Raw genomic sequence first — 21,634 nt, 5'->3', positions numbered from 1 at the left:
GGAGGTACACATAGAACAGAGAAAAATACAGCACAGAACAGGCCCTTCGGCCCACGATGTTGTGCCGAACTTTTGCCCTAGAATAAGAACAAATTAATCTACACCCCATCATTTTACCGTAATCCATGTACCTATTCAATAGCCGCTTGAAGGTCCCTAATGTTTCCGACTCAACTGCTTCCACAGGCAGTACATTCCATGCCCCCACTACTCTCTGGGTAAAGAACCTACCTCTGACACCCCCCCTATATCTTCCACCATTCACCTTAAATTCATGTCCCCTTGTAATGGCTTGTTCCACCCGGGGAAAAAGTCTCTGACTGTCTACTCTATCTATTCCCCTGATCATCTTATAAACCTCTATCAAGTCGCCCCTCATCCTTCTCCGTTCTAATGAGAAAAGGCCTAGCACCCTCAACCTTTCCTCGTAAGACCTACTCTCCATTCCAGGCAACATCCTGGTAAATCTCCTTTGCACCTTTTCCAAAGCTTCCACATCCTTTCTAAAATGAGGCGACCAGATCTGCACACAGTACTCCAAATGTGGCCTTACCAAGGTTTTGTACAGCTGCATCATCACCTCACGGCTCTTAAATTCAATCCCTCTGCTAATGCATGGTAGTACACCATAGGCCTTCTTCACAGCTCTATCCACTTGAGTGGCAACTTTTAAAGATCTCTGAACATAGACCCCAGGATCTCTCTGCTCCTCCACATTGCCAAGAACCCTACCATTAACCCTGTATTCCGCATTCATATTTGTCCTTCCAAAATGGACAACCTCACACTTTTCAGGGTTAAACTCCATCTGCCACTTCTCAGCCCAGCTCTGCATCCTATCTATGTCTCTTTGCAGCCGACAACAGCCCTCCTCACTATCCACAACTCCACCAATCTTCGTATCGTCTGCAAATCTACTGACCCACCCTTCAACTCCCTCATCCAAGTCATTAATGAAAATCACAAATAGTAGAAGACCCAGAACTGATCCCTGCGGTACGCCACTGGTAACTGGGCTCCAGGCTGAATATTTGCCATCCACCACCACTCTCTGACTTCTATCGGTTAGCCAGTTCGTTATCCAACTGGCCAAATTTCCCACTATCCCATGCCTCCTTACTTTCTGCATAAGCCTACCATGGGGAACCTTATCAAATGCCTTATTAAAATCCATGTACACTACATCCACTGCTTTACCTTCATCCACGTGTTTGGTCACCTCCTTAAAGAATTCAATAAGACTTGTGAGGCAAGACCTACCCCTCACAAATCCGTGCTGACTATCCCTAATCAAGCAGTGTCTTTCCAGATGCTCAGAAATCCTATCTTCAGTACCCTTTCCATTACTTTGCCTACCACCGAAGTAAGACTAACTGGCCTGTAATTCCCAGGGTTATCTCTAGTCCCTTTTTTGAACAGGGGCACGACATTCGCCACTCTCCAATCCTCTGGTACCACCCCTGTTGACAGTGAGGACGAAAAGATCATTGCCAACGGCTCTGCAATTTCATCTCTTGCTTCCCATAGAATCCTTGGATATATCCCGTCAGGCCCGTGGGACTTGTCTATCCTCAAGTTTTTCAAAATGCCCAACACATCTTCCTTCCTAACAAGTATTTCCTCGAGCTTACCAGTCTGTTTCACACTGTCCTCTCCAACAATATGGCCCCTCTCATTTGTAAATACAGAAGAAAAGTACTCGTTCAAGACTTCTCCTATCTCTTCAGACTCAATACACAATCTCCCGCTACTGTCCTTGATCGGACCTACCCTCGCTCTAGTCATTCTGATATTTCTCACATATGTGTAAAAGGCCTTGGGGTTTTCCTTGATCCTACCCGCCAAAGATTTTTCATGAGGGGTTGGACATCCTGGTGGGGAATGGAGGTACAGAGGGGTTGGACATCCTGGTGAAGAGGATGCAGTTAGGGCTGAAGAACTGGGAATTGTGATATGATGTCGGGAATCAGAAGAATTGAGAATATAGGTGGGAAGGGACTGAACAAGAGGAAAGAGTATGGAGTATAAAATTCAGTGGGGCAGGAAGAGACTGACATGATGGGCCTACCGATGACTGTTTCGGTGCCGTTTCATGTCCCCATCTAGACCTGGAAGAATTTATCAATTTTGCTTCCAATTTCCATCCCCCTATCACCTTCACATATTCATTAATTAGTTAACGCGATGTCAATTAGAGGGGTGCAGTGCTCTGACTGTGAGATGTGGCAGTTCCAGGAGGCTTCCAGCGTCCCGGACGGCTACATCTGCAGAAGGTGCACCCAACTGGAGCTCCCCACAGACCGCGTGGTACGGTCGGAGCAGCAGTTGGATGCACTTAGGAGCATGCAGGGGGCAGAAAACGTCACAGATAGGAGTTTTGGAGATGTGGTCACATACAAGGTGCAGGCAAAGAGATGGGTGACCACCAGAAGGGGCAGGCAGTCAGTGCAGGAATCCCTGTGGTTGTCCCCCCTCTCGAACAGATATACCCCTTTGGATACTATCGGGGGAATAGTCTATCAGGGGAAAACAGCAGCAGCCAGATCAGTGGCACCACGGCTGGCTCTGATGTTCAGCAGGGAGGGTCAAAGCGCAGAAGAGCAATAGTCATAGGGGACTCTATAGTCAGGGGCATAGATAGGCACTTCTGTGGATGTGTAAGAGACTCCAGGATAGTATGTTGCCTCCCTGGTGCCAGAGCACAGGATGTTTCAGAACGGGTAGCGGGCATCCTGAAGGGGGAGGGCAAACAGGCAGAGGTCATGGTGTATATTGGTACTAACGACATAGGCAGGAAGGGGCATGAGGTCCTGCAGCAGGAGTTCAGGGAGCTAGGCAGAAAGTTAAAAGACAGGACCTCGAGGGTTGTAATCTTGGGATTATTCCCTGTGCCACGTGCCAGTGAGGCTAGAAATAGGAAGATAGAGCAGCTAAACATGTGGCTAAACAGCTGGTGTAGGGGAGAGAGTTTCCGTTATCTGGACCACTGGGAGCTCTTCCGGGGCAGGTGTGACCTGTATAAGAAGGACGGGTTGCATCTAAACTGGAGAGGCATAAATATCCTGACCGCAAGGTTTGCTAGTGTCACACGGGCGGGTTTAAACTAGTATGGCAGGGGGGTGGGCACGGGAGCAATAGGTCAGAAGGTGAAAAAATTGAGGGAGAACTAGGGAATAGGGCCAATATGGCTCTGAGGAAGAGCAGGCAGGGAGATGTTGCTGAAAACAGCGGGACTGGTGGCCTGAAGTGCATATGTTTTAATGCAAGAAGTATAACAGGTAAGGCAGATGAACTTAGAACTTGGATTAGTCCTTGGAACTATGATGTTGTTGCCATTACAGAGACCTGGTTGAGGGAAGGACAGGATTGGCAGCTAAACGTTCCAGGATTTAGATGTTTCAGGCGGGACAGAGGGGGATGTAAAAGGGGTGGAGGAGTTGTGCTACTGGTTAGGGAGAATATCACAGCTGTACTACGGGAGGACATCTCAGAGGGCAGCGAGGCTAAATGGGTAGAGATCAGGAATAAGAAGGGTGCAGCCACAATGTTGGGGGTTTACTACAGGCCTCCCAATAGCCAGCGGGAGATAGAGGAGCAGATAGGTAGACAGATTTTGGAAAGGAGTAAAAACAACAGGGTTGTTGTGATGGGTGACTTTAACTTCCCAAATATTGACTGGGACTCACTGAGTGCTAGGGGCTTGGATGGGGCAGAGTTTGTAAGGAGCATCCAGGAGGGCTTCTTAAAACAATACATAGCTAGACCAACTTGGGAAGGGGCGGTACTGGACCTGGTATTGGGGAATGAGCCCGGCCAGGTGGTAGAAGTTTCAGTAACTTCAGTGGACCGCAACCGGTCCGCAGCAGATGCTATCTCACTGGCTCTGCAATCAACACTCGAACACCTCGACAACAAGGACACCTATGTAAGACTGCTGTTCATAGACTACAGTTCCGCCTTCAACACCATTATCCCAACAAGACTAATAACCAAACTCCGCAATCTTGGACTTGACCCCTCCCTGTGCAGCTGGATCCTCGACTTCCTCACCAACAGACCACAATCTGTCAGGATTGGCAACAGCACCTCCTCCACAACAGTCCTCAACACCGGAACCCTGCAAGGATGTGTGCTCAGTCCTCAATGTACTCCCTATTAACCCATGACTGTGTGGCAACATTTAACTCCAACTCAATCTATAAGTTTGCGGATGATACAACTGTGGTGGGCTGCATCTCAAAGAACGACGAATCAGACTACAGGAGGGAGATAAATCACTTGGTTGCATGGAGCACCGAAAACAACCTCTCTCGAAATGTTGGAAAGATCAAAGAACTGACTATCGACTTCAGGAAGCACGACACACACTCCTGTCTGTACCAATGGCTCCGAAGTCGATAGCTTTAAGTTCCTGGTGGTCACCATCACCAACAGTCTGTCCAGGTCCACTCATGTTGGTGCAACAGTCAAGAAAGCCCAACAACGTCTCTACTTCCTGCGGAAGCTAAAGAAATTTGGCATGTCTGCATCAACTCTCACAAACTTCTACAGATGTGCGATAGAGAGCATCCTATCCGGCTGCATCACAGCCTGGTATGGCAACTGTTCAGTCCAAGATCGCAAGAAACTGCAGACTGTGGTGAACTCAGCCCAACGCATCACACAAACCTGCCACCCCCACATGATTCTGTGTACACCTCTCGCTGCCTCAGGAAGGCAGACAGCAATATCAGAGACCCCTCCCACCCAGGCATTGCCTTCTTCCAGACCCTTCCATCAGGCAGAAGGTACAGAAGTCTGAAGACTCGCACATCTAGACATAGGAACAGCTTCTCCCCCACAGCTACAAGATTCCTCAACAACTTCCGCTCGGACTGATCTGTTCCCTGTAAGAACACTATTCACGACGCCCTATGCTGCTCTTGCTCAAGTATTTGCTTTGTTTGGCCCCTTGTTCCGCACTGTAACCAATCACTGTTTTGTCGGTGTACTATTTGTCAATGTTCCCTGTTGATTATTCTTGTGCCTACTATGTACGTACTGTGTACGTTCCTCGGCCGCAAAAAAATATTTTTCACTGTACTTCGCTACATGTGACAATAAATCAAATCAAATGAATAGGGGAGCATTTCAGGAACAGTGACCACAATTCAGTAAGTTTTAAAGTGCTGGTGGAAAAGGATAAGAGTGGTCCTAGGGTGAATGTGCTAAATTGGGGGAAGGCTAATTATAACAATATTAGGCGATAACTGAAGAACCTAGATTGGGGGCGGATGTTTGAGGTAAATCAACATCTGACATGTGGGAGGTTTTCAAATGTCTGTTGAAAGGAATTCAGGACCGGCATGTTCCTGTGAGGAAGAAGGATAAATACAGCAAATTTCGGGAACCTTGGATAACGAGAGATATTGTAGGTCTCGTCAAAAAGAAAAAGGAGGCATTTGTCAGGGCTAGAAGGCTGGGGACAGACAAAGCCTGTATAAGGAAAGTAGGAAGGAACTTAAGCAAGGAGTCAGGAGGGCTAGAAGGGGTCACGAAAAGTCATTGGCAAATAGGGTTAAGGAAAATCCCAAGGCTTTTTACACGTACATAAAAAGCAAGAGGGTAGCCATGGAAAGGGTTGGCCCACTGAAGGACAGGGGAGGGAATCTAAGTGTGGAGCCAGAGGAAATGGACAAGGCACAAAATGAATACTTTGCATCAGTATCTATCAAAGAGAAGGAATTGGTGGATGTTGAGTCTGGAGAAGGGTGTGTAGATAGCCTGGGTCACATTGAGATCCAAAAAGACGAGGTGTTGGGCGTCTTGAAAAATATTAAGGTGGGTAAGTCCCCAGGACCTGATGGGATCTACCCCAGAATACTGAAGCAGGCAAGAGAGGAAATTGCTGAGGCCTTGACAGAAATCTTTGGATTCTCACTGTCTTCAGGTGATGTCCCGGAGGACTGGAGAATAGCCAATGTTGTTCCTCTGTTTAAGAAGGGTAGCAAGGATAATCCAGGGAACTACAGGCCGGTGAGCCTTACGTCAGTGGTCGGGAAATTACTGGAGAGAATTCTTCGATACAGGATCTACTCCCATTTGGAAGCAAGTGGACGTATTAGCAAGAGGCAGCATGGTTTTGTGAAGGGGAGCTCATGTCTCACTAACTTGATAGAGTTTTTCGAGGAGGTCACAAAGACGATTGATGCAGGTAGGGCAGTGGAAGTTGTCTATATGGACTTCACTAAGGCCTTTGACAAGGTCCCTCATGGCAGACTATACAAAAGGTGAAGTCACACGGGATCAGGGGTGAGCTGGCAAGATGGATACAGACCTGGCTAGGTCATAGAAGGGAGAGCGTAGCAATGGAAGGGTGCTTTTCTGATTGGAGGGCTGTGACTAGTGGTGTTCCGCAGGATCAGTGCTGGGACCTTTGCTGTTTGTAGTATATATAAATGATTTGGAGGAAATGTAACTGGTCTGATTAGTAAGTTTGCGGATGACACAAAGATTGGTGGAATTGCGGATAGCGATGAGAACTGTCAGAGGATACAGCAGGATTTATATCATTTGGAGACTTGGGTGGAGAGATGGCAGATGGAGTTTAATCCGGACATAGTCCATGACCGACACTTTGCTTCCATTTCCTGACCTCTCTCTCCATTTCTGGGGATAGACTGTCCTCTAATGTTTGTAGATTTTGGGGAGCAGGTAGAAGTGGGTTTTCTAGGTTTGGAAGACTCTGAGATTGGAGCTGCAGAGGGAACATCTCCAAAGGAGATGAGGTTCATAACATGACCAAACAGGTTGAAGGTCCCAGAAATAAAAAGAGCAGATAAACTGTTTTTTCTTGCAGTGATGTTGCTTGAGGATAAATATTGAAGCTCAGGTGACCTTTATGGCTGATTGTGCACAGTGGTTAGCATTGCAGCCTCACGGCACCGAGGTCCCAGGTTCGATAACGGCTCTGGGTCACTGTCCATGTGGAGTTTGCACATTCTCTCCGTGTTTGCGTGGGTCGCACCCCCACAACCCAAAGATGTGCAGGATAGGTAGATTGGCTATGCTAAATTGCCCCTTAATTGGAAAAAATGAATTGGGTACGCTAAATTTAAGGAAAAAAAGAGATGTTGTAGAAACCTTCACAAAGACGAGGGACTTCAGTTATGTGAATAGATTGGAGGAGTTGGGATTGTTTTCATCAGAGAAGAGAAGGTTGAGAGGAGAATTGGTCGAGGTGTTCAAAATCACGAGGGTTATGGACAGAGTAGATGGAAACTGTTCCCAAGGGTATAGTTGCAAGGATATGGTGACCAGATGTCCTGACTTTGCAGGAACAGTCTCAGTTCCCTGGAAATTTATTCAATAAGCTCAGGTGTCGCAGTTTGCAGCTAATGCTTCTTTTTATAAACCATTTCAGAGATTTCTGTCAGCACTCTACTGCTTTGCACAGAATCAGTGATTCATCTCTTCCCGTCCACCTCACGTTCCATTTACTGTCAGCAAACCCCAAAAACAACCTTCTCGGCTGTACCCTGCTATACGTAATGCCACCCACTCGCCAACTGTTCAGCAGCTGTACCAGGACACTCCCATATGCACAGCAATGCTTCCCAGTTTTCAATGGGACAGCTTTTTGCAGCCCTGGTTAGCTTGCCTCTCGGTGCCCTGATTGACGATTCCATGTGTCCATTATTGCTTGTGGCTGAATAAAGCTCGTAGTCTTATAGTTGAAGTAGATGCTTTATTGTGTGAGTTCATTCTCTCTCCTTCACTTATACTATGTTACATCTGAGCTGCCTGTCTGTGCCCTGCTCACCAGCTGCCGTTCCTGTGAAGAGTGCCCCTTCACTTTCTGTTTTATCTATTATATACATCTCTGCTGCTCCCTCTAGTGGTTACTTAGTTGTGGTGTATTTACATTAACCCCTTGTGTATATACAGTGATGCATATCACTACATCCCCCCTTTTTTAAAAAGAACAAATTTCCTGTATGTTGTTAAAGAAAATTGGACAAAACATGTAGATAAATTATGATATGTACAAGTTGTGATGATATTGATGATTATACAAAGCCAATTAATATTTATGAGTCCAATCTTAATTTTAAAATGTATGAGTCCAACTTTATGAATTTATTCGGTTTAGTTTTTTTTTTCTTCTGTTGTTGACGTGGTGATGTTGATGTTGTAATTTCTTTGTGAATATCGTCAGTGTTCTTGTTTTTAAGTAACCAACAAGTCGTCACGAGGTGTTCGAATGGTCGAACCACTTATGTTGACTGAATGGTCTGATTGGCCACTCATATATTCCATGGAGAAGAAGAAGGTGGGGGTGGGCATGGGACAGCCAGAGTCCAAGGGGGAGGGGAAGGGGAGCAAGAATTGGATATTAAGGGGGGAGTGTTAGAGGTTAGTGGGGGAGAGATGGAGGTTAGTGGGGGAGAGGTAGAGGTTAGCGGGGGAGAGATGGAGGTTAGCGGGGAAGAGATGGGGGTTAGCGGGGAAGAGATGGAGTTCAGCAAGAGAGGGAAGATGGCCAATGAGGGAGAATTTGATATTTGTGGGAGAGGGTGGGGGAGAACAGGAGGCCAGTGGGAGAGGCACTATTTATAGGAATTACGGGGGGGGGGGGTAATTTATAGCAGATCCTATAAATTAACACCAAGACCACCTGGGAGTGGGGAGGAAAGCAGCCTCTGTGTGACAACAGAGGATTGAGAATAGTGTCTACCAACCACAAGTTGGACTTGAAGACTCAGTCAGATGGCATCAATCAACACTAAGGCGGCAGGCAGGTTTGGCTGAGCTGTGGTGCGTTCAATCAAACTCCTCATTGAAAGATACCGTGCTTTCCTGACTGCAGCTCTGGGTGCAAACAAAATCTCCCACACTTGAAGCACGATTGCTCGTTTAAAATCTGGCATCTGGCTGAAAATGTCTATTGTTAGAACCCAGTGCTTTGCACAGGAAAGCAAGAGTGGGATAGAAGATTCTGGGATCTTGTGACAAATGAAGCCTCGGTTCACTTTTGTTTGAAGAAAATGAGGCAGAAATGTAATTGAAACAAAAGCCCATGATCTCTTTAGTTTGCCACATCTGGGGGCGGCACGGTGGCGCAGTGGTTAGCACTGCTGCCTACGGCACTGAGGACCTGGATTCGATCCTGGGTCTGGGTCACTGTCCGCGTGGAGTTTGCACATTCTCTCCATGTCTGCATTGATCTCAACCCCACACCCAAAGATGTGCAGGGTAGGGGAATTGGCCATGCTAAATTGCTCCTTAATTTGGAAAAAATTAATTGGGTACTCTAAATAAGTGATTATTATTATTATTACATTTTTGTAAAAGGTTCCCAACTCTGGCCGAACAAATGCCAGCAGATGTCATCACATGATGACGTGCCCCTCTCCCAGTGTCCTACCATTAATCATCACAGACCCTCACCTTCCCAGGGCTTTTCAATGTGTCCCGGTTTTGACTTTTAAAAATCTGGTCAATCTGCGGAAAGATGAAGAACGGCAGGGGGCCCAGATTTACGGCCATTGGCTAAAGAAGCAATGGCGACAGGAGGGAAATCGTTCTCAATACAGTGAGAGGTTGGGATTGGCAATGTGCTGTCTGAGCGTGTGGTGGAGCAGATTCATTGGAAGCTTTCAAAAGAGAATTGGATGTGTGGAGTTTGCACATTCTCCCCGTGTCTGCGTGGGTTTCACCCGCACAACCCAAAGATGTGCAGGTTAGGTGGATTGGCTAAATTGCCCCTTAATTGGGGGAAAAATGAATTTGACACTCAAAAAATAAAATAATCCTATCTGAAAAGGAAGAATGTGCAGGGTTCCGGCAGTAGATAGACTAAGAACATAAGAACTAGGAACAGGAGTAGGCCATCTGGCCCCTCGAGCCTGCTCCGCCATTTAATGGCTGATCTTTGTGGACTCAGCCTCACTCTCCGGCCCGTACACCATATCCCCGAATCCCTTTATTATTTAGAAAGGAATCTATCTTTTTCTGAAAAACGTTTAAAGAAGGAGCCTCAACTGCTTCACTGGGCAAGGAATTCCAGAGATTCACAACCGTTTGGGTGAAGACGTTCCCCCTACACTCCGTCCTAAATCTACTTCCCCTTATTTTGAGGCTATGCCCCCTAGTTCTGCTTTCCCCAACCAGTGGATACAACCTGCCCGCATCTATCCTATCTATTCCCTTCATAATTTTATATGTTTCAATAAGATCCCCCCGCATCCTTCTAAACTCCAATGAGTACAGTCCCAGTCTACTCAACCTCTCGTCATAATCTAATCCCCTCAACTCTGGGATCAACCTAGTGAATCTCCTCTGCACACCCTCCAGTGCCAATATGTCCTTTCTCAGGTAAGGAGACCAAAACTGAACACAATACTCCAGATGCGGCCTCACTAACACCTTATATAATTGCAGCAGAACCTCCCTAGTCTTGAACTCCATCCCTCTAGCAATGAAAGACAAAACTCGATTGCCTTCTTAATCACCTGCTGCACCTGCACACCAACTTTTTGCGACACGTGCACCAGCACACCCAGGTCCCTCTGCACAGCAGCATGTTTTGCTGCAATGGAGGGCTTGCCCATTCAGGGCGGGCCGAATGGTCCCTATGTGCTGTACGAGGGAATGGGGGGGAAGGTAGCTGGAAGCCATTCGGCCCTCCCCCCAATTCTCTGACCATCCCCGGAAGCAGGAAGTGGAGCCCGAAAGAGGAAACGGAAGTTGGCGCGGCCGGAGGTTGTGTAGAACCGGAAGTGCCTGGTCAGCTGATCGGGGCTGCGCGCGCCGCTTCCTGCTCTGGGCCGTCGCTCCCGCCTGCTCCGCCCGGCCATGGACGAGAGCAGCCCGCTCCGCTCGCCGCTGCAGCCGCCTCCCGACACCTACTTCTCCACAGCCTCGGCGGCCCGCTGCCTGGCCGGCCCGGGAGCCGGGGTCAGGGTGCTGGGCCCGGCCTCCGCCTCGGCCTCTCCGCCCGGCTCCCCTGGCTCCGGCCGCGAGCGGCAGCCGCTCCTCGGCCCGCGGCACCTCAATGACTTCCCCGAGGAGCCCGAGTTCGCCGAGGTGATGCGGAGGGCCGAGCAGGCCCAGGAGCTGGGCATCCACCCGCAGAGAATCAGCCAGGGCTCCAGCGGCAGCTACTTCATCCCCGACCCGGCAGGGGTGAGTGTCCCGGGGGGGGGAGGCAGCCCTGAGGGGAAACAGGAGGGGACGGAGCAGCCCCGAGGGGTGACAGGAGGGGAGGGAACAGCCCCGAGGGGTGACAGGAGGGGAGGGAACAGCCCCGAGGGGGTAACAGGAGGGGAGGGAACAGCCCCGAGGGGGTGACAGGAGGGGAGGGGAGGGGAGGGAACAGCCCCGAGGGGGTAACAGGACGGGACGGAGCAGCCCTGTGGGGTAACCTGGGGGAGTAACGTGTGGGGGGGGAGGAATTAACCTAGGGGGTAACTGGAGGGGAGGGGACAGCCTGGGGGGGGGGGGGTGCGGAGGTATTAACCTGGGGGGTAACCTGGGGCGTAATAGGGGTAGGGGCTGCCTGGGGTGGGGGTGAAGCAGAGTGGGTAAAAGAGGGAATGGGATACCAAGGAAGGTGCAGGGGGTACCAGGGAGGGGGCAACTTGGGGGTAACAGGAGTGGAGGGGAGGAAGCAACTTGGGGGGGGGGGGGGGGGCTTGAGAGGGTAAAAGGTGGGGAGGGTACGCCGGGGGAGGGGAGGGCACCTGGGTTTGATGGGAGGGCACCTGGGTTTGATGGGATGGGGAATGGGACAGGTAACAGGGATGAGGAGGTAATAAGGACAGGTTGCAGGAAATTTGTGTTGTGAAGATGAGGGTTAATGGGTAACGGGAGCAAACAGTAGATAGAGGCGCCCTGATGGGACAGATGCCGAACCCCAGGGTGTGAGAAACCAAAGGGAGTCTATGGTCAGTGAAAAATATGACCATTGGGCTCAGGATTAATGGAGAACGTGCTTTGTTGGTGTTGAATAACTTGTAGTGTTAATGCATAACATTGGAGCAGTGGATTTAGGGAAAGCATGAACTGAGCTTCAGGGAGAAAGCTGGACGCAAGATATACACAGGATTATTGTGCCTGAGCGCCACTGGATGGAGCACAATTAATCTGTGTCAGTGCAGCGATGACGCTGCCCTGATCTGTGCATTGGCAATTCTACCATTTCTCCTTTAGTGTGTTACTTACCCCACTGAGCGAGTGTCCTGTATTGTTGTGTGATTCCACTGGCTGCAAATTGGTGGAAAAAGTCAAAGGGATGAATGCCGAAGTAGACAGCCCAAGTTGTTGAAGACAGATTTCTGGGCAGAGTCTGGACAGAGTTGGTTAGTTGCATGTCTATGTATAGCACAAAACCCTGGGGAATGTGTGTGAGTGCTTAACTTCTGGTCTCTGCAGGTCTAATCTTCATTTGTGATGTATGTAACAGTTTGGGACAAACGCACCCAAATACCAGATTTCTGTGAGTTTTACACTGTGTGCGCTGTTCACACCAGCACATACCAATGAGCATGAACTAAAAAGCGTCTCACTTATTGATTGCAGACAAATACAGCAATAGCAGCAGGAAAACATTTCCGAGCGTGAACAGGCAATGGAAATACTGGGTAGACGGTGGAAGTATCTCCAGCTCACTGGCATTAATGACACTGGGTGGATGTATAAAGATGTACAGACATCAGGAAACAGCAGAAACCACGGTTAAATGAAATGTAAATTGCTTATTGTCACAAGTAGGTTTCAAATGAAGTTACTGTGAAAACCCCCTAGTCGCCACATTCCGGCGCCTGTTCGGGGAGGCTGGTACGGGAATTGAACCGTGCTGCTGGACTGCCTTGGTCTGCTTTAAAAGCCAGCTCTTTAGCCCTGTGCTAAACCAGCCCCTCACCATGATTGGGTTGTTAATGGGGAATTAACTGGAATTAGTTAACACCTGTGAGGGAATGTTTTGTAAATGGTTTTCATCATTTTTAATATTTGTTCTAAATTACCTCAGAGGAAAGAATGTTTTAATCACCTCAACCTGATCAGCTTGCAAGCTTTAAAACCTTGAGGAAATACAGATAGTCGATGACCAAGATTTACATTAAGTACAAATATCGAAGCGGTTAAAATAAATTGCCTGCAGTAAACTGGATTAGAAATTGGGGGAACAAATGGGACAGAGTTGCACATTTATATTGATCCTTCCACACCCTCGGGATATTCCAAGTACAGTACAATTACAATATCATCACCAATACAGCCCACAAGTGAACAGAGGGGGAAGTATTCAAAGTAATTTGGTTTGATGCGAAGCCTGTATATTTCTGGACAAGGCAAAAGCTTTATTTGTGTGGTTAAGCAACTATGGTCACGGTCACTGAGCATGCTATAAAAAGCAACAGAAGAACTTAAAGACACGGGGGTGCAGTCTTGTTAAAAGCAAACATGTCAAAGCCTGGGGTCGGAAATTAACTAAGGGACATGGACAGACGGGATAAAACTGGCATTTTGGAGAAAGTGCAAGGCCGTGACTGGAGCCAAGGCAAACAAATGCCAACTTGGCCAGGAACTATAGAGGAACAAAGAGTTTGGAGTGCCCATGGTCATCACTAAAAGTTAGTGGACATATAAAAAAATAATCATAAAGGGCTAATTGATTTTTGGCTTATATCTTGTGTACTGGAATAGAAAGAACATGGAATTGCACTTCAATCGTACAGAGCTTTCGTCTGACCCTGTCTGGTGTAACCGTTCAGCTCTGGGCACCACACCGCAGGGTTTAAAAAAAAATTTAGAGTACCCAATTCATTTTTTCCAATTAAGGGGCAATTTAGTGTGGCTAGGCAGTGCCCTATTGGGCCCCACCTCCTCCAACACCCCGACTGCCTCCCACCCGCCACCCTCCTATCCCCTCTCTCCCCACCACCCGCCTTCCTTTCCCCTCTGTTGGTACAGAGGCGACGGTATCTGGTCTCTCCAGCACAAAGTTTAGTGCTTGTACCATTTGTTTTTTGTAGAAATGTGTTGTGAACTGTTTTAATAATCAGCGTATCTCCCCCTCCCTCCCCGTGCATTGGTACTGAGGAGAGGGTACCCTGTTTCTCCAGCACCAAGTGAGTGTTTGTACCGTTTGGCCTTGTATATATTTTTTACTGTTTTAATAAAAAGATATGGCCAATCCACCTACCCTACACATCTTTGGGTTGTGGAGGTGAAACCCACGCAAACACGGAGAGAATGTGCAAACTCCACACGGACAGTGGTCCAGAGCCGGGATTGAACCTGGGACCTCGACGCCGTGAGGAAATGGGGCTAACCCACTGCGCCACTGTGCTGCCCATGCACCTCAGGATTTGATTGCCGTGGTTGGATAAAGCCCAGAAGTATTCTGGGTCTTGCAGGGTTAGCGTGAGGGCAGGTTGAGAGAAAAGTTGGCTTGCATTCCCTCAAGCTGATTTGTTTGAGGTATTTAAAATTATTTCTATCTGTACTTGCATCTGGATGAATACAGAGCAAGGGTATGTATGCATCTTAAAATGAAGTGGAGATGCCGGTGTTGGACTGGGGTGAGCACAGTAAGAAGTCTTACAACACCAGGTTAAAGTCTGACAGATTTGTTTCGATATCACTAGCATTTGGAGCACTGCCCATTCCTCGGGTGAATGAAGAGGTGGGTTCCAGAAACATTTATAGACAAAGTCAATGATGCAAGGCGATACTTTGAATGCGAGTCTTTGCAGGTAATTAAGTCCTTACCGGTCCAAACGGAGCAACTGGAGAGAGGGATAATCACAGGTTAAAGAGGTGTGAATTGTCTCAAGCCAGGACAGTTGGTAGGATTTCGCAAGCCCAGGCCAGATGGTGGGGGATGAATGTAATGCGACATGAATCCCAGGTCCCGGTTGAGGCCGTACTCGTGTGCGAAACTTAAAATGAAAGCGAGATGGCTGAAATCAGGAAGTACTTCAGACAATGGGTAATGGAATTCGATAGCGTGGGGTGGGGATGGATTAAAATTTTCATGACTGCGGTTGAAAAATTTTTATTATTGGTATCTAGGGAAGTGATTGATCAAAGGTGGAGCTGAGTTACAGATCAACCGTGCACTCATTGACTGATCGAATGGGCTCAAGTGGTTAATGGTCACATCCATGTTACTGTTGAAATCAAAACCTTGCCAAATGAAATGAAGCAGCAAAGATTGAAAGTCCTCCCGGTTGGGTAAACTCGGTTTGTTCTCACTGGAACGACGGAGGTTGAGCTGCTCGCAGAAAAATACTTTTCACTGTACCTCGGTACACGTGACAATAAACAAATCCAATCCAATCCCATTATGGAGACGCAACCCAGAACATTGCAATTGCTTACAGTTAAAATTGGGAAAAAACCATTGGTTAAAAATGTATCTCGGCTTGATCAGGATCTAATAATCACGCGCACACGGGGAGAACGTGCAGACTCCATACAAATAGTGACCCAAGCCGGGAATCGAACCTGGGACCCTGGAGCTGTGAAGCTAACCATTGTGCTACCATGCTGTCCATGATGGTTCAACTGTTGTGTGTGAATTTCAGTGTAATTTTCTTTTTATTCCTGGTTGTCTCTGGCTTGGCCAGCGTTATTGCCCTTGAATCGAGTGACTTGCTAGGGCATTTAAGAGTCAACTACATTGCTATGGGTCTGGAGTCACACTCGGGCTGAGAATTGTGTGTATAGCCTTCAGATAAGACTATCAGTACCTTTCTTAGCCTTGATCACCGCCATTTACATTCCCATTGTCTCTCTGTCCACAACATCTTTGTCAATCTCCTATGGCTGGCCCTCTACTCAGCCCCACTGCTGCACCCACCTCTCACCAACAGTATAAATCTCATCCTAGTTCCAGTTCTCACCAGGTTTGATGGGGAGTCACCCAGACTCCAAACATTAGCTCCGTTCTCTCCCCACAGATGCTGTCAGACCTGCTGAGATTGTCCAGCATTTTCTGTTTTTCAGATTCCAACATCCAGTAATATGCTTTAATTCTATTATCATTGCTTATCAGGATATGCAATGTTTATACATGCTGGGGGCAACCTGAAATACAGTTCAGCTTTTGATTATGGTCAGTCTCTGGCTTGAGGGCCAGAAACGTGATGATAATTCCGTTTATGTGCTAGCTGAGTATCTTTGACAGTGCCTATCTAGCCTGATGTCTATGCAAGCGCACTTACAGCAGGGTGCTTGTAGCGATTTTTACTCCTCTCCTCGCCCCTGTTTTTTAGACCAGCTGCTGGGTTGATTGGATCAGCCGATCTGTTATAGAGCACACAGCATTATTGCTGCGTAGAAGATAGCATATTGAGGATGGGAAGACTGTAGCTCTGAACTACACTATACAGTAGTGTTTTTTAATGAGTGTCTCATGTCTCATTTAATGAAAGTGATGCAGGATCTATTTTCGACTTGGGGATGGATTAAAGCAGACACAGCTATGAGCTGTGTTGTATAACTCTGACTACAATGCTGTTCTGTCATTCCAATTCTTGCATTGTGATCTTTTAATTTTAATATTTTGCAATTATACTGACTTTTTTCCAATATGTTGGCCAATAAGCATTGTGTATTGTGGTGGAGATTGATTATAGCTGCCACTTAAACAGGGTGAAAAGGACAGTGATTGATAGTGTGAACACTAGCTCATCATCTCCTTCACCATCCTCCTTCGCATAATGGCAGTGAAATCAGCTAATGCAGCACTGAATCATTGCACCTTCTCATCTGCCTCCTTTAAGTTGGTTTCAGACGCATCCAGAAGGCGGTTAGAGAAACATTTTTTATGCAAAATGTCTTGAATGGAGATTTATGTTGTTCAATTCTACCAGAAGGATGTGGAGGCTTTAGAGAGGGTGCAGAAGAGATTTACCAGAATGTTGCCTGGTATGGAGGGCATTAGCTATGAGGAGCGGTTGAGTAAACTCGGTTTGTTCTCACTGGAACGACGGAGGTTGAGGGGTGACCTGATAGAGGTCTACAAAATTATGAGGGGCATAGACAGAGTGGATAGTCAGAGGCTTTCCCCCAGGGTAGAGGGGTCAATTACTAGGGGGCATAGGTTTAAGGTGCGAGGGGCAAGGTTGAGAGTAGATGTACGAGGCATGTTTTATACACAGAGGGTAGTGGGTGCCTGGAACTTGCTACCGGAGGAGGTGGTGGAAGCAGGGACGATAGTGACGTTTAAGGGGCATCTTGACAAATACATGAATAGGATGGGAATAGAGGGATACGGACCCAGGAAGTGTAGAAGATTGTAGTTAGTTGGGCAGCATGGTCGGCACGGGCTTGGAGGGCCGAAGGGCCTGTTCCTGTGCTGTATTGTTCTTTGTTGTCACAAGTTGATATTGAAGGGAAGTTGGTGTCCGCACTGAGAGAATTAGGAAAACAAGGAAGGTTCATTTGATAATGATCAGGAGGCTCATTTCAAATAATAATCTTTATTATTGTCACAAGTAGGCTTACATAACACTGCAGTGAAGTTTCTGTGAAAAGCCCCTAGTCTCCACACTCCGGCGCCTGTTCGGGTACACGGAGGGAGAATTCAGAATGTCCAAATTACCTAACAGCACGTCTTTCGGGACTTGTGGGAGGAAATCGGAGCACCCGGAGGAAACCCACGCAGACACGGGGAGAACGTGCAGACTCCGCACAGACAGTGACCCAAGCCGGGAATCGAACCTGGGATCCTGGAACTGTGAAGCAACAGTGCTAACCACTGTGCTGCCCAAATGTAGCTTGTGTTGCAGCCAAGGACGGAGCTGAGGTTGTTTTACAGTCAACCATTCCAAAAATAAGAGTAAAATAATGTCCTGATCGTTAGATTAGGATCTTTACGGTATCAGGGTTCAGAGTCTAACAGTCATAATAGTTTAGTCATTGCAGACGAGATATGGCATTGGACTATTAATTCAGTTAGTTATGGGGCAGCACGGTGGCACAGTGGTTAGCATTGCTGCCTACGGCGCTGAGGACCCGGATTCGAATCCCAGCCCTGGGTCACTGTCTGTGAGGAGTTTGCACATTCTCCCCGTGTCTGCGTGGGTTTCACCCCCACAACCCAAAGATGTGCAGGTTAGGTGGATTGAACACGCTAAATTGTCCCTTCATTGGAAAAAAGAATTGGGTACTCTAAATAAAAAATAAAAATTCAGTTAGTTATTTTGAGTTCCGTTGTTGGTAACCTTGGTGGGAGAACATTATTAAGGGCTATGGAGATGAGCAAGGAAATAGGGTGAGATTAAAGAGCTCCAGTGTGCAGCTAGGTCCAGCAGAAATATGATGGGCTAAATGGCTTCCTTCTGTGTTGGAGAAGAGAGTGCGATGGAATACTTTCCACTTGCCTGAATGAGTGCAGCTCTAACAACATTCAAGAAACTCAATACCATCCAGGAGAAACCAGCCCATTTGGTCGGCACCCCATCCACAAGCATCCACTCTCTCCACCACCAGCAAAGAGGCAGCTGTGTACACCGTCTACAAGATGCACTGCAGGAACTCGCCAAGGCTCCTTCGACAGCAATAACGTCCTGATTTATCAGGACATCGGAGCCGAGTTGGCAAAACGGCGGGCAGGTTTCAACAAGGCCAAGGCGGTGCTGTACCGGCGGCAGATCCGGTTTGGGGTGCTCTACCTGGCGAAATTATGGGTGACGTTTGGAGGCCGGGGGTATTATTTCGAGACCTCAGAAGCGGCCGAAGACTTCATTAAGGAGCATAAACTGGGGGAGGACTAAGTGGACAATGCTTGGGAACCGGGGTGCTGGCACTGTGTAATGGTCGGGAGCATGTTTGAAGTGGATGGGGGATTTTCACCTTTTTTTGTGGGGGGGGGGTGCAGTTTCTGTTCAATGTTGAGATTGTAAGGAGTTGAAGGGGTGAAATGTTTGTGGGGATGGATGTTCCCATCCCCCCTTCTCTTTTATGGGACTGTTTGTGTTTAACATCTGTTTGCTTTTGGGGAAGGCTACCTGGAGTTCAGGAGAAGTCCTTGTTTGGGTGGGGGAGGATAAGGCCAGCAGGAGGCCACCTTCTTTGAGCTGGGGAGGGGGAGGTCATTAGGATGTGCCTTTGGGCAGGGGCAGCCGCGTTAGCAGGTTATGCTGGTGAACGGAAGTGAGGTGGTAGGGGAGAAGGCCACGAGGGGTGGCCGGGGGGGGAAGGGGAAGTGGGGGGGGGGGGGGGGGGGGGAAGGGGAAGGGGAAAAGCGGGGGGGGGGGGGTTTCTGCGACACGGCAGGGGGAGAGAGTTGACATGGTCACGGGCGAAGAAAGGGGCCATCTCGGATTAGCTAGGTAGGTAGAGTGGAATTAAAGGGGCAGGAGTTAAGTGGGGAAGATGACGGACGGTAGAGAGGATTTGATGCGCAAGCCTCCGGTAAGGTTGGTAACGTGGAACGTCCGGGGACTGAATGGGCCGGTTAAAAGGTCGCGGGTGTTCGTGCACCTCAGGAGCTTGAAAGCGGGGGTTGTCTTTTTACAGGAGACACACCTCCGTGTGAAGGACCAGGTTAGCTTAAGGAAAGGGTGAGTCGGGCAGGTTTTTCACTCGAGGTTTGATTGGAAATCGAGGGGTGTGGCGATTTTAATGAGCAAAAAAATGGGATTCGTGAGTGCGAAGGAGGTGAGGGATCTAGGTGGGAGATATGTGATTGTGAGTGGGGTATTGGAAGGGGCACCGATAGTGTTGGTAAATGTGTATGCCCCAAACTCGGATGATGTGGGTTTTATGAGGGGGTTGCTGGCAGAAATCCCGGATTTGGCCACGTACCAATTGATCATGGGAGGAGATTTTAACTGTGTCCTGGAGCCGAGGGTGGATAGATCGAGCCCCAGGTCGATGGGTAGGGTACGAATGGCAAGGGAGCTGGGGGGGTTTATGGAGAGGATGGGTATGGTGGCTCCATGGCGCTTTCAGAACCCAGGGGAAAGGGAGTATTCCTTCTTTTCACACGTCTATAAGGTGTATTCGAGGATTGATTACTTTGTAGTGAGTCAGAAGATTTTGTTGGGGTGGAGGGGGCAGAATATGCGGGGATAGTTATCTCGGACCATGCACCCCACTGGCTGGATATTCTGATCAGTACGGGCCGAGAGCAGAGGCCAGGGTGAAGGTTGGACTCGGGGTTATTGGCGGATGGAGGTTTTTGTGATAAGGTGTGGTTGGCGATTAGGGATTATGTGGAGTTCAATCAGAATGGGGAGGTGTTGGCGGGCATTTTTTGGGAAGCACTGAAGGCAGTGGTCCGGGGAGAAATTACCTCATTTACGGTTCGTGCGGATAAGGAAAGGAGGGCGGAACATGACCGTCTAGTGAGCGAGATAGTGGAGGTGGACAGGGAATATTCGAGGGTGCCCACCGTGGAGGGATTGGCGAGGAGGAAAAGGTTGCAGGGGCAATTTGACAGGCTGACAACGGGGAGGGCGGTAGGGCAACTGTGGGGCAAGAGGGGTGCAATACGAGTATGAGGAGCAGGCGAGCCGCATGCTGGCGCACCAGCTGCGGAGGCAGGCTGCGTCCAGGGAAATATTGAAGATCCGGACTGGAGCTAGGGATGTGGTGTCAGAGCCAGGGAAGATAAATGAGGCATTTAGAGAGTATTACCAGGGACTTTATGAGGCAGACCCAGGAGGAGAGGAGGGGGACATGGGGTGGTTTCTGGACGAGCTGGAATTTCCCCAGGTGGAGGAAGCAAAGAGGCAGGCGTTGGAGGAGCCCCTGGGGCTGAGGGAGGTGCTGGATAATATCAGGGGTATGAAGTCGGGGAACGCCCCTGGGCCGGATGGGTACCCGGCAGAATTTTATTAGGAATTTGCGGCGGACCTGGCACCACATCTGTCGGGGGCGTTTAATGAAGCGCTGGAGAAGGGGGAATTGCCGGAGATGATGAAGCAGGCGGTAATCACACTAATCCCAAAAAGGGAAGGATCCGGTGGAATGTGGATCGTATAGACCCATATCATTATTGAACACGGATGTGAAAGTATTGGCTTCGTGAAGGGCAGGCAGCTTGCGAGTAATATAAGACGGCTGTTGAATGTGGTGGTGAATCCGTCGCAAGCTCTGGTACCGGTGGTGGTGGTGTCCATGGACGCGGAGAAAGCATCTGATCGGGTGGAGTGGTGATACTTGTTTGGGCCGAGATTTGTGGCGTGGGTGCGGTTGCTGTATGTGGCGCCAAGAGCGAGGGTGAGGGCGAATGATATGAGCTCACAAAGCTTTGACTTACATGGGGGTATGAGGCAGGCGTGCCCGCTGTCGCAGCTGCTGTTTGCGCTGGCCATAGAGCCATTGGCAATGGCTCTCGTGGCGGGGGGGGGGGTTGGCAGAGTGACAGGGGACAGAGGGAGCATCGGGTGTCGCTGTATGCCGATGTCCTCTTGCTGTATGTTTCGGATCCGCTGGAGAGTATGGGAAGGAATATGGGCTGTTGGGGAGGTTTGGAGGGTTCTCGGGATACAAGCTGAATGTAGGGAAAAACGAGGTATTTCCGGTGAATGAGCTGGCACAGCGGGCTAAGTTAGGGGGGATGCCATTTACGGTAGCGAGGGATAGGTTTAGGTACTTGGGGATTCAGGTAGCGAGGGAATGGACGGGGCTC

General features: G+C 48.6%; 1 protein-coding gene across 1 annotated transcript in view; it reads left to right on the top strand.

The window, feature by feature from the left end:
* Window positions 1-10,797: 10,797 nt before the first annotated feature.
* Window positions 10,798-21,634, top strand: part of pi4k2a (phosphatidylinositol 4-kinase type 2 alpha) — a 40,373-nt gene continuing 29,536 nt past the window's right edge. The window contains exon 1 of the mRNA XM_072479673.1: window positions 10,798-11,166. Within this exon, the coding sequence (XP_072335774.1) occupies window positions 10,837-11,166 (330 nt within the window). The 5' untranslated portion in view covers window positions 10,798-10,836. The remainder of the gene's footprint in view (window positions 11,167-21,634) is intronic.

Source organism: Scyliorhinus torazame, chromosome 16 (genome assembly GCF_047496885.1).
Source record: "Scyliorhinus torazame isolate Kashiwa2021f chromosome 16, sScyTor2.1, whole genome shotgun sequence".
NCBI lineage: Eukaryota > Metazoa > Chordata > Chondrichthyes > Carcharhiniformes > Scyliorhinidae > Scyliorhinus > Scyliorhinus torazame.
This window is presented reverse-complemented; position numbering and strand designations above follow the sequence as displayed.